This window comes from Schistocerca cancellata, chromosome 5 (assembly GCF_023864275.1).
Source record: "Schistocerca cancellata isolate TAMUIC-IGC-003103 chromosome 5, iqSchCanc2.1, whole genome shotgun sequence".
NCBI lineage: Eukaryota > Metazoa > Arthropoda > Insecta > Orthoptera > Acrididae > Schistocerca > Schistocerca cancellata.
This window is the reverse complement of record NC_064630.1, coordinates 427,353,285-427,366,017: the sequence shown is the minus strand read 5'-3', so window position 1 is coordinate 427,366,017 and position 12,733 is coordinate 427,353,285. Positions and strand designations below refer to the sequence as shown.

The 12,733-nt window shown below is 39.9% G+C and overlaps 1 protein-coding gene across 1 annotated transcript in view; it reads left to right on the top strand.

Moving 5' to 3' along the window:
- Positions 1–12,733, top strand: part of LOC126187751 (alpha-L-fucosidase-like) — a 100,188-nt gene that overhangs the window by 15,091 nt on the left and 72,364 nt on the right. The window contains exon 2 of the mRNA XM_049929004.1: positions 12,018–12,159. Coding sequence (XP_049784961.1) covers positions 12,018–12,159 — 142 coding nt within the window. The remainder of the gene's footprint in view (positions 1–12,017; positions 12,160–12,733) is intronic.

Here is a 12,733-nt window from a genome sequence, read left to right as displayed (position 1 = left end):
TCCCTATCATTTTATGAAAACGGGCCAATACCCTTGAAGAGTACTATATTTTATGGGCCTTAAGATCCTACAGACTATAAGATGCACCTTCATCTTTAAGCAATTTAAAAAAATAACATTTTTGTTATTATATTACAAAACAAGGCTAAAAAATCTTAGTTTATAAAACAAAACTGACCTTTAAAATCCCTGAAAATCATCATATTAACTTCCTTCTTCATTTTCCTCTTCATCGCCATCATTGTCCTCTCCATATACAAGATGGTCTTCACTGCCATTGAGACCATTATTTAAGCTGCACTTCTTGAAAGATTTAAAATAACGTCTTCTCTCACTCTAGATCATAACTGTTTTATCCACTGACACACATGTTTGATTGTAGGTTGTTTTAGAGCTCTATTCGGTGTGAATTCATGTGGGTTTCTTTCGTCATTCATTTGTTCAAATTCTCGTATGCACTTTAAATGGTATATTTATTGAGACATCAAGAGGTTACAATTGTGAAGTCAGTCTCCCCAGGATAACAGCAAGCTCTGTAGTTTTCTGTCTTGGTGTCTCTTTCAAAGGATTTTTCAAATAACTGCTAAACTGATCTAGCACAAAAAGAGAACTCTTCAATAAAGCACCTTTCCTTCTCTGCCACAATCTGTTTATCCATAATTTCATACCAGTCTTGTCCTTCCAACTTTAGTCATGTACATGTGAACAACACCTGGCAGTATTTCAGAAGATTTTGGCATTGTCTTGCACTCGAAAATGATCATTGTATTAAGTTTACTACTGTCAGTACAACATGAAAAGACAACAGTGTAATGCATTTGTTGTGTCCACTTGTGTTTAAAGCTAAAGGTTCAAATGGCTCTGAGCACTATGGGACTTAACATCTGTGGTCATCAGTCCTCTGGAACTTAGAACTACTTAAACCTAACTAACCTAAGGACATCACACACATCCATGCCCAAGGCAGGATTCGAACCTGCGACCATAGCGGTCACGCGGTTCCAGACTGAAGCACCTAGAACCGCACGGCCAGACTGGCCGGCTTAAAGCTGAAGTTTTAGCACCTTTCATGGCAACAGCTCCATTACTCGGCATATGAAATGTCAGAGGAGTTTCATCCATTTGACTGTATGGCTTAGTCCCACACTGGTTTTTCTTCGATGTCGAATAATAAGGTGATCGAAAGACAATATTTTCTCTGCGTGCTCTTGAGACATTTTCTGAGATATTTTAGTTCTGGCTCACATGCTAAGTCCGTGATGCTTCATAAACCTGTAGCACATCTGTTAAGTTCTACTGCGACGCTAACTTACGAGTGTGTTTTTGAATCATCTTTTTATTAATTCCAGTGCCATTTTGACAGTGCCCTTGAATCCATTTCAGTAGGCCATCTTCTAGTTTTTACCATTTTGTATTCGCTCCTTTATTTGTACTTTTAGTCCTCCTCATGTTTTTCATTTCTTCTTTACCAGCCTGCCAATCACAAATGGTTTTTTTCTGTTGGTGGATGGCTGAAATGCCACTCAGCTGCCCTGTTTCCATGTTCTTTTGCATAGGTCTATGCTATTACTTTCAATTTACAACCATCATATGAATAACTCTTATTTTTTTCCATTATGAAACTATCTAGTAACAAAAATATTGTACTGTTACTGATAAGAAAAGTCACTTTCATTTCACTTTTGCTACCAGTTGAATCTAATGTTGCCAAGTAGAGTTAGATTTCTCGCGGCATTGAATAAATGGCCATTTTTAAGACAGTCAGGAATTTTAAATCAAACGCTGGACATTTTTCTATTAATTTCGAGTATAAGATGCGCTGAATTTTGGAAGCAATTTTCAAAGTGTAAAGTGCACCTGATAGTCCATAAAATACGGTAGTAGGAGACCATGTACTAGGTCTCTGTTAGACACAAACTCTTCATAAATTAGTGATCCAAATATTTTGTGTCTTTCGGCCTCCAGTGCTTGCCACTGGAAGATTAAATGTGGTGCAGTTTCATCCCTCATACAGTTTGCACTTTGGAGCTTATTTCTCTATACCCACTGTGTGCAGGTCTTCCCTGAAGTTCCCATAGCCACTCATTAAACCTACCATGAATTTAATCTGCCTGGTGTTCAATATTGCAGAACGTCCCTTAAAACTTGGTTTTGACATCATTAGCTTTGTGATATTTTGGTTTTCTGGTTTTTAGTCAAATATTCTGCATGCTACCTTCTGATCCAGGCAAGTAATTTAGATTTTACTGTCATCATAGTGATAGTTAAGACAGATTCCTGTCCAACAAATGGAGTCATCATGCCTATTCTGGCCAAGAATTTTTAGCATATTGCAGCCCTGTCAGCAACTGTGATAGACTAATATATTGAAAAATCTGCCTCAGTTGCGAAAATTTTCTGGTCTTGACCCAGGTTTTGGCTAGAATAATATAGCCTTCTTCAGAAGTATAAAATTGCTGTAACATGCCAGAGTCAGACACAGTCAACATTAAAAATTGGAACCTATAGTACTGTGGTACAATGTCAAATTAAAACTAATTCGACATCGTACCACGGTACTATAGGTTCTAATTTTTAATGCTGACTGTGCCTTACTCTGGCATGATATAGTAATTTTATGGTTCTGAAGAAGGCTAGATCATTCTAGGCGAAACCTAGGTCAAGACCAGAAAATTTTCACAACTGAGGAGGATTTTTCAATATATTTTTCCTATCCTGGCCAGTGTATTGGCTTGTTCACTGCCACTAATTTCCGAATGACCAGCAATCAACAGCAGATTTACTTTGTTGGTTTCCCCTAGTCTCAAAGTGCATTTGGGCATTCTGCAATGATATTTGATCTTACTACAGGAGCTGATCAGACTTTGGAGCTGCTTGGCTGTCTGAATGAATATAGATGCTACTTTCTGTGCAGCATCCTGAGTTGATTCTCCTCTGCGCACATTCAAGTTGTGAATATCTCTGCCTGGAATACTGTATCCAGTTTCCCTAGAGAGACTGCCCTCTTTAGTCTAGGCTCTATCCCGTATGCCCTGGCCCCAGCACCTTCGTCTGTTTTTGACCTGTTACTAAACCAAAATATGTCTCATGGATGGTATCATCATTCATTCTTCCACTGCTTCATACTTCCATTTGTTACACTGAAAGAATTATTGAAGCAGCTGGAAGCGGTTGTTTAGTCAGCCAATATTTCCCTGATCATTCCTATAGTTACTGTATGCCCCTGCAGCTGTCCCAGCTGTAACCCAAAGACATACTGGTAGCATGTCCAGCATGGTCTCCATCCAAGCAGTTATGTACAGCTAATTCCACCTGTTATGGCTTAGCAGACCAATCTCTACACCTTTCCAAGCTCCTTAGCAACTGCCTTTTCTTTTGCTTTATTTCACTATGGTGTAGCCCTATAAAGTACTTGCCTCATTACAGAGATGCATATCCAGTACATTCTTCTGGGATTTCGACCTCAATTTTAAGCACAGGCTCTTCAAGTGCACATCAGAGTGCCGTTTGCCCTAGAACCTGTAGTCTTTATATGATTAGCTAATGTTAGTTTCACATCGAAGGTTACCCCTAGGTACATTACTAACCCCTCTGCTGATAGAATTTCCTCAAAGACTTAAGATCACAGTATGTGTCCTGGATATGTTTCCTTGTTAACGGTACTATGACAGTTTTCCTAGGACTGACTCTTAACTCCTGTTTTCTACACCAGTTTTGCACATTGTTCAGAATGCTTGTACCATTGTTCTAGTAGCACTAGCAAATGTGCCAAGTATTACAATGACTTAAGTCATCTATGTATCATTGGCAAAAGTAACCTCTAGCATTTAACTCCTTGATCATCTCATTCATCAACAGGTGCCATGTAGTGGAGACCCTTTCTAATGTTGATGATCACGATTTTCACATCCATATGGTAGCTTCTATCTTTCATCTATGAGCCATGGTCTTAATCCACCTACCTAAAATGGTCTTAATGGCATGCTCTCTTGCAGTTCTACCTATGAATTTGAAGGTTGTATTGCTAGAAGTCCCTTCAGTATCCAGCAGAATACAGAGAGCCCTTCCCTCAAAGTGTAGAGCTGATTTGCCTGGTTCATATGTATGTTGGTTTTCATGTACAGGAACCTCAGTTAACCTCCTTTCCCTAACAAGCACATTAACTAATTTTTCTGATGTCTTTAAAAGTCTTCATAGTTCTTCGAGCATTAGAATGACCCCTGCTGATAAACTAACTCCAAACAGTCTGCATAGGAGTCTGATTAATCCCTCTTCTGCTTGTTGGAGTAGGGACTGACAAATTTCATTTGAGTCTGTTAACATGAATGGTAGAAATGTTTCCACCACCTACTGGATTTTCTTGAAATCAACACATTCTCAGGCATATTCCTAGTTCCATCATTGGTTACCTGTAAATCAGTACCTCACAGGGACTGAATCTTGGTCTGTATCATCTGCCAAGGGCCTTGAGGGAAGTTAATCTTGAAGAGCATACCTAGCATCTCATGTACTGTAGTTATACACCCACAATCCTCCTTTCTAATTGTGCATTATGAATTTTTTGCTATTCTTGTTAAGATTTTATGAAGTCTGGCCCTAGGAGCTGTGCCATCCACTTTCTCACAAAATACTTTCTAAGTTGATTGTTTTGCTTGCTTAATCAAGACCGTATTTGGAAAGAACCTTCCAATATTGTACCCATTGTCCGTTCTGTGTTGCACAATTGACAGTCTTCTTACCTGCCTCCTTCACAATTCAGTATCATTGTTATGCCAGGTACATTCCTGTGTGTGCAATTCATGGTGACTGGACAGTTTTATAAGTACAAAGCTACATGCAGAGGTGATAAAAGTCAAGGGATAGCAATTTACACTTATACAGACACCAAATACAAGGTGTAAACAGGCAGTGCGTTGGCAGAGTTGTCATTTGTACTCAGGTGATTTATATGAAAATATTTCCAATGTGATTATGGCTGCATATTGGGAATTAACAGACATGAATGCGAAATGGTAGTTGGAGCTTGATGCATGGGACATTCCATTTCCGAAATCATTAGGGAATTCAATGTACCAAGATCCACAGAGCCAAGAGTGTACCAAGAATACCAAATTTCAGGCATTATCTCTCATCATAAACAATGCACTGGGTGATGGTGTTCACTTAATGACTAAGAACAGGAGCATTGATACAATTGTCAGTGCTAACAGACAAGCAGCACTGCAAGAAATAGCCACCAAAATCAATGTGGGATCTACAACAAACGTATCCTTTAGGACAGTGTATCAAAATTTGGCATTAATGGGCTATGACAGCAAATGACTGACACGAGTGCCTTTGCCAACGCCATAACATTGCCTGCAGTGTCTCTCCTGGGCTATGACATATCAGTTGGACTATAGATGATTGGAAAACAATGACCTGGTCAGATAAGTCCCAGTTTCAGTTGGTATGAGTTATGGTAAGATTCAAGTGTGGTGCAGAACCTGTGAAGCCATAGACCCAAGTTGTCAAGAAGGCTCTGTGCAACCTGGTGGTGACTCCATAATGGTGCGGGTTATGTTTATATGCAATGGACTGATTCCTCTGGTCCAAATGAACTGATAATTGACTGGAAATGTGTATGCTAAGCTGTTTGGAGGCCATTTATAGCCATTCATGAGATTATGTTCCCAAACAACAATGGAATTTTTATGGATGACAATATGCCATGTCATCAGACCACAACAGTTCGTGATTCTGGACAACATGAGCGAATGATTTGGCCACCCAGATCATCTGATGTGCGATATAATTGAGAGGTCAGTTCATGCACAAAATCCTGCACCAGAAATATTTTTGCAATTATGGAAGTCTTTAGAGCCAGTATGGCTCAATATTTCATAGACTTGTTGAGTCATTACCACGTTGAATTTCTGCACTGTACTGGGCAAAAGGAGATCAGTCATGATATTGCCAGGTATCCCACAACTTTTGTCACCTCATTGTAATGGCAGATGTTACATCGTCTGCCATTTCCTCTAAGTCTATTGGATTGGTGACTGAAGTTTTTATTTTATGAGTTTAGGTCTGCACTATGTGAGTCCCAGTCTATTTTCCTTGGATTCCTATAGCTCATGGTCTTTTAAACACTTTTTTCAAACCCCTGTACCATTGTCTGACATAACTGCTTATTAAGATGGATTGGAAAGGTATGTCAGTTACACACTTCTTCCCCTCTATTTATGAAGGTAGGCTTCTTCCCCGTATCCAAGATCTCTAGATTGCTTTCCAAAAGTTATTCAAGTAGGAACTCACTCCTGCTGTTGGTGTCACCGCTTCCTCACACCAGGATTGAGTACTAGCATCACAGTTGAATAGTTGTTTATACAGCTGCAAGCAGCCTTCTACTAATGTCCTCACTTCCTGGGAAGGAGGAACATTGTCCTCATAAGGAAAGTAAGCTGAGGCCAGTACAAATTTCCTCATACTTCATCCCTCATGTTGTTTCACCCTGGTAGTCATTAAATCCCTGGAGCAAGAGGTCACCATCAGTATGAATGATATCCCATTCTTAACATGAATACATGTTCTGAGTCTTTAGATTTCTAGTGTAAAACTTACCTCCAGTTCCTCTGTGCCTTGGTGTGACCCCTGTAGAGGAGCAGTCAAGTGAAAATGTGACAGATAGAAAAAAGTAAGTAAAATTTTCGTTGTTTCAAAAATAACCACCATAACTGTTAATATATTTAGTCCACTGTTAGAGAAGATGGTCAGTTCCTTCATGGAAAAATGTTTGCAGTTACCTGTGGGACTATGATTGTACCCAGAAGTGTACCTCTTCATCCGAAGCAAATCAACAACCACAGAAGTCTTTCTTGAGGGCTCCAAAAATATGGGAATTGCATGGGGAGGGATTGAGACTGTATAGAGGATGTGTGAGCGTTTCCCAAGGGAAGTTCTGCAGTGTAGAGCCCTCTAAACAAGCTCCTCCTGCTGTGAGGTGGTGTTATAAGTGGATGTCCCTATTGTATTACCAGCATCATAAATACTGAGACAGCTTTACTATAGGTCCATTGCCCTGTTTCCTGCCTTAGCTTTTTTGGATCCAGTTATCCTAGGAAGTGGGAGTAATGGACTCATTCCTTGTTTTGTTCATCCCTGTCTTGGAAGTAAAAGGGGTCTGTTCATCCTTTTTCAGTGTTTTCTAGAAAATATTAGGAAATATTAAGTTCAAGACTTTTAATTGTGTCTGCTTGTTCTTAGGAAGACTTCATTGCCTTCCTTTCCTCTTTTTTCTCTTAAAAGTGTCCTCCCATGAACCCAAGACAAGTTTTTGATCTTGACATCATCCAATTTCTCCATGATATTTTCCACTCCTTGGATGGGTCTACCCCCAGTACATTGGCGGAAACAGCTTCTGTCAGTTCAACATCTGATGATCGGGTTTTTGAGGCATCATCAAGTCCCTCAGTTCTTAAATCTACACTCCTGGAAATGGAAAAAGAACACATTGACACCGGTGTGTCAGACCCGCCATACTTGCTCCGGACACTGCGAGAGGGCTGTACAAGCAATGATCACACGCACGGCACAGCGGACACACCAGGAACCGCGGTGTTGGCCGTCGAATGGCGCTAGCTGCGCAACATTTGTGCACCGCCGCCGTCAGTGTCAGCCAGTTTGCCGTGGCATACGGAGCTCCATTGCAGTCTTTAACACTGGTAGCATGCCGCGACAGCGTGGACGTGAACCGTATGTGCAGTTGACAGACTTTGAGCAAGGGCGTATAGTGGGCATGCGGGAGGCCGGGTGGACGTACCGCCGAATTGCTCAACACGTGGGGCGTGAGGTCTCCACAGTACATCGATGTTGTCGCCAGTGGTCGGCGGAAGGTGCACGTGCCCGTCGACCTGGGACCGGACCGCAGCGACGCACGGATGCACGCCAAGACCGTAGGATCCTACGCAGTGCCGTAGGGGACCGCACCGCCACTTCCCAGCAAATTAGGGACACTGTTGCTCCTGGGGTATCGGCAAGGACCATTCGCAACCGTCTCCATGAAGCTGGGCTACGGTCCCGCACACCGTTAGGCTGTCTTCCGCTTACGCCCCAACATCGTGCAGCCCGCCTCCAGTGGTGTCGCGACAGGCGTGAATGGAGGGACGAATGGAGACGTGTCGTCTTCAGCGATGAGAGTCGCTTCTGCCTTGGTGCCAATGATGGTCGTATGCGTGTTTGGCGCCGTGCAGGTGAGCGCCACAATCAGGACTGCATACGACCGAGGCACACAGGGCCAACACCCGGCATCATGGTGTGGGGAGCGATCTCCTACACTGGCCGTACACCACTGATGATCGTCGAGGGGACACTGAATAGTGCACGGTACATCCAAACCGTCATCGAACCCATCGTTCTACCATTCCTAGACCGGCAAGGGAACTTGCTGATCCAACAGGACAATGCACGTCTGCATGTATCCCGTGCCACCCAACGTGCTCTAGAAGGTGTAAGTCAACTACCCTGGCCAGCAAGATCTCCGGATCTGTCCCCCATTGAGCATGTTTGGGACTGGATGAAGCGTCGTCTCACGCGGTCTGCACGTCCAGCACGAATGCTGGTCCAACTGAGGCGCCAGGTGGAAATGGCCTGGCAAGCCGTTCCACAGGACTACATCCAGCATCTCTACGATCGTCTCCATGGGAGAATAGCAGCCTGCATTGCTGTGAAAGGTGGATATACACTGTACTAGTGCCGACATTGTGCATGCTCTGTTGCCTGTGTCTATGTGCCTGTGGTTCTGTCGGTGTGATCATGTGATGTATCTGACCCCAGGAATGTGTCAATAAAGTTTCCCCTTCCTGGGACAATGAATTCACGGTGTTCTTATTTCAATTTCCAGGAGTGTATTTCTGTGTTCTCCATTTTGGTCACATGAGAATTGGGGATATATTTTGTTGACACCATCAGAGTCCCATACCAGTGAAAGCCTCAGTACTCGGGGAGGTCAGCAGGTACCTCTGTGGCTCCAGTCAAATCACATTTTCTATGTGCCATACATGTTCAGTATGGATCACATCATAAATTGGGGAAGAGGGCTATGAAAAAGAAACATGAAAAGAGTGTGGGTAGAGATGGTTCATTGTGGGGCATGCTTCATTGGATTCATCTGCTGAGACCTGTCCAGCTACGCTACTGCTAGCATAACAAACTTCCCCCCCACCCCCACAAAGCCATTGGTACAATAAGGTGATGTCCATGGAGAGGACTTGTCTTGACAGTATGTTGAGATCAGTCTTTATTGTTCATGTTTCTTCCCCATGTTTCCCAGGTCCTTAATTTAGGTATTACAAAGTTTGATTTTGGATATGATTGTTTCAATGAACAAATTGTTTCTTGCCATTTCCAATAAAAGTATTCTTAATAAAATTATAAACAGCCGACCAGTTGCAATGGATAAAGAAATCTTTACCTAGGTTTCAACAAATTTAAATTTGTCTTCTTCAGAAGGTGGCAATTTTACATTAGTATGGACTGATGTATCGTCGTCATTTTTACAAATATCTGCATAGATCCATTTGTCCAAATTAAAATATAGCCCTGAAAATAGGGTTTGTCATATAAATGTAAATTAGTACATGGATGTTGCAGAGCTCTGCACACCAAACAATGTCCAACATGTGAGATTAGATCAGATATGCAGGCATACGGAACTAGAAACAAAAACTTACTAGAAATTCCTTGGACTCGATTAAGAAAAGTCAAAAGTAATTTTTTACGTGTTGGCAAAATATTTTTCAACAGCGTACCATAAAACACAAGGGAACAGCATGGAAACGAATTTAAAATGGTGATACAGTGGTAGTTGAAAGAAAAGGCATTTTATAACACAAATGACTTTGTAGAAAATGAAAAAAGGATATCCTTTTATTACAACTTAATTTGTAGTCTACATAATTTGTGTAACAAAATCAAATATGAGGTGAGTATATGATAAGTAATATATATATATATATATATAATAGAGGGAAACATTCCACGTGGGAAAAATATATCTAAAAAGAAAGATGATGAGACTTACCAAACAAAAGCGCTGGCAGGTCGATAGACACACAAACAAACACAAACATATATATATATATATATATATATATATATATATATATATATATATTTAAAAAGAAAGATGATGAGACTTACCCAACAAAAGCGCTGGCAGGTCGATAGACACACAAATAAACACAAACATACACACAAAACTCTAGCTTTCGCAACCAACGGTTGCCTCGTCAGGAAAGAGGGAAGGAGAAGGAAAGACAAAAGGATATGGGTTTTAAGGGAGAGGGTAAGGAGTCATTCCAATCCCGGGAGCGGAAAGACTTACCTTAGGGGGAAAAAAGGACAGGTATACACTCGCACACACACACATATCCATCCATACATACAAGACACAAGCAGACATTTGTAAAGGCAAAGAGTTTGGCTCAAACTCTTTGCCTTTACAAATGTCTGCTTGTGTCTTGTATGTATGGATGGATATGTGTGTGTGTGCGAGTGTATACCTGTCCTTTTTTCCCCCTAAGGTAAGTCTTTCCGCTCCCGGGATTGGAATGACTCCTTACCCTCTCCCTTAAAACCCATATCCTTTTGTCTTTCCTTCTCCTTCCCTCTTTCCTGACGAGGCAACCGTTGGTTGCGAAAGCTAGAGTTTTGTGTGTATGTTTGTGTTTATTTGTGTGTCTATCGACCTGCCAGCGCTTTTGTTGGATAAGTCTCATCATCTTTCTTTTTAAATATATTTTTCCCACGTGGAATGTTTCCCTCTATTATATATATATATATATATATATATATATATATATATATATATATATATATATATATATATATATATATATATATATATATATATATATAAGGAAACATTCCACGAAGGAAAAATATACCTAAAAACAGAGATGATGTGACTTACCAAATGAAAGTGCTGGCAGGTCGACAGACACACAAACAAACACAAACATACACACAAAATTCAAGCTTTCACAACAAACTGTTGCCTCATCAGGAAAGAGGGAAGGAGAGGGAAAGATGAAAGGATGTGGGTTTTAAGGGAGAGGGTAAGGAGTCATTCCAGTCCCAGGAGCGGAAAGACTTACCTTAGGGGGAAAAAAGGACGGGTATACACTCGCACACACACACATATCCATCCACACATATACAGACACAAGCAGACATATTTATATATATATATATATATGTAATAATATTTATATACATAAATTATTTGAATATGGTAATTATTTATGTACTTATAATGTCTTATACAACATTACAGTTGTTTACAGCCAAATAATTCAGTTTGAAACTGAGGTTGAGTTGTCTCTTTGATGATAGAGAGGCATGAGCACACATCTTCTATGTGACTGTTACACACTGATTGCTTACCCTGTTACTATACTAAGAAATAAACTTCATTTTTCATCATTGTAAATTCCCTCATTTTACAAGACATTTGGAAATATAAAACTCAGTATGTACAGTCTAGATGCAGAGCATTTACTGTCCTTAAAATCAACTTCCATCTTTACCACATGTTAGTTTTCATCAGCTTTTTTTTCTGAGGGAATGTAGTTATAAGTCATTACAGTGGAGTTTTGTGTGATGCCTATTGTTTATAATTAAATTTATCTTTCATTTCCATAGATCCCAAGAAAACCTAACCAAGTTCTTTAAAATATTTTAACCTTTTGTTTTGCTTGTCATCTGATGAGCAAACATTCAGTATATCACCCACTTGAATTATGTGCAAAGCAAAATCCAAATTTTACACTGATAATTCTGAGTAATGTGATTAAAAAAGCTTACTTTTTAGTCTGTTTTGGTATTTTATAACATCCTACTTAACACATAACGTCTTGCTTAACATGTATGTTTACACTTACATTATGTGAACACTTTTCAGATATGTCTATAATTAGTAAAGAAATTTTCATTTCAGATAATTACTGCATAATTTTGTAACATTTCAACTTTCTTAGGTTCAAACAATCAAGAGTACATTGATTTTATGGAAAAGAATTATAAGCCTGGCTTCACCTACCAAGACTTCGCCAGTGATTTCACTGCAGAATTTTATGATCCAGAAGAATGGGCAGAACTGTTCCAGAGCTCTGGTGCGAAGTAAGTGGGCTGCTCTAAATCTTCAAGCATGAACCAGTGACAGACAATGATTATGTAAAATAATGAAATCTTTATTCATAATAAATGCAGCAAATATAAAATGATATGATTATGTCAGAATTAAGGCTAAAAATAGCAAATTAATGAAAATGAGTACTTCCTCCTCTTGTTGATTTGGATTCCTGTATGACATATGTTCTACTTTATTATCTTTGTATGTTATAATGAACAAAATGCTAGCATAAAATGTACTCTATCCCACGATACATTCATGTAATTACTTGAAAATAGCTTTACACATAAGCTAATCAGAAAGGACACTAAACAGCCACGTAAAAAACCATGGATCACTAGAAGAATTAAAGTATCTTGTGAAAGGAAAAAGGAAATGTATTTTTTGGCAAGAACAGGTAGGGAACCTGCAGCTGTTACACACTACTAGAACTACTCAAAATTACTAATAAAGTTTGTTAAAAATGAGGGAAGATGCACATAGTGTCAGAAATTAGTAATTCTGACAACAGATGTACCATTATATGGAAATTAGTGAAACAAGAGACAGGACAACCAGCCA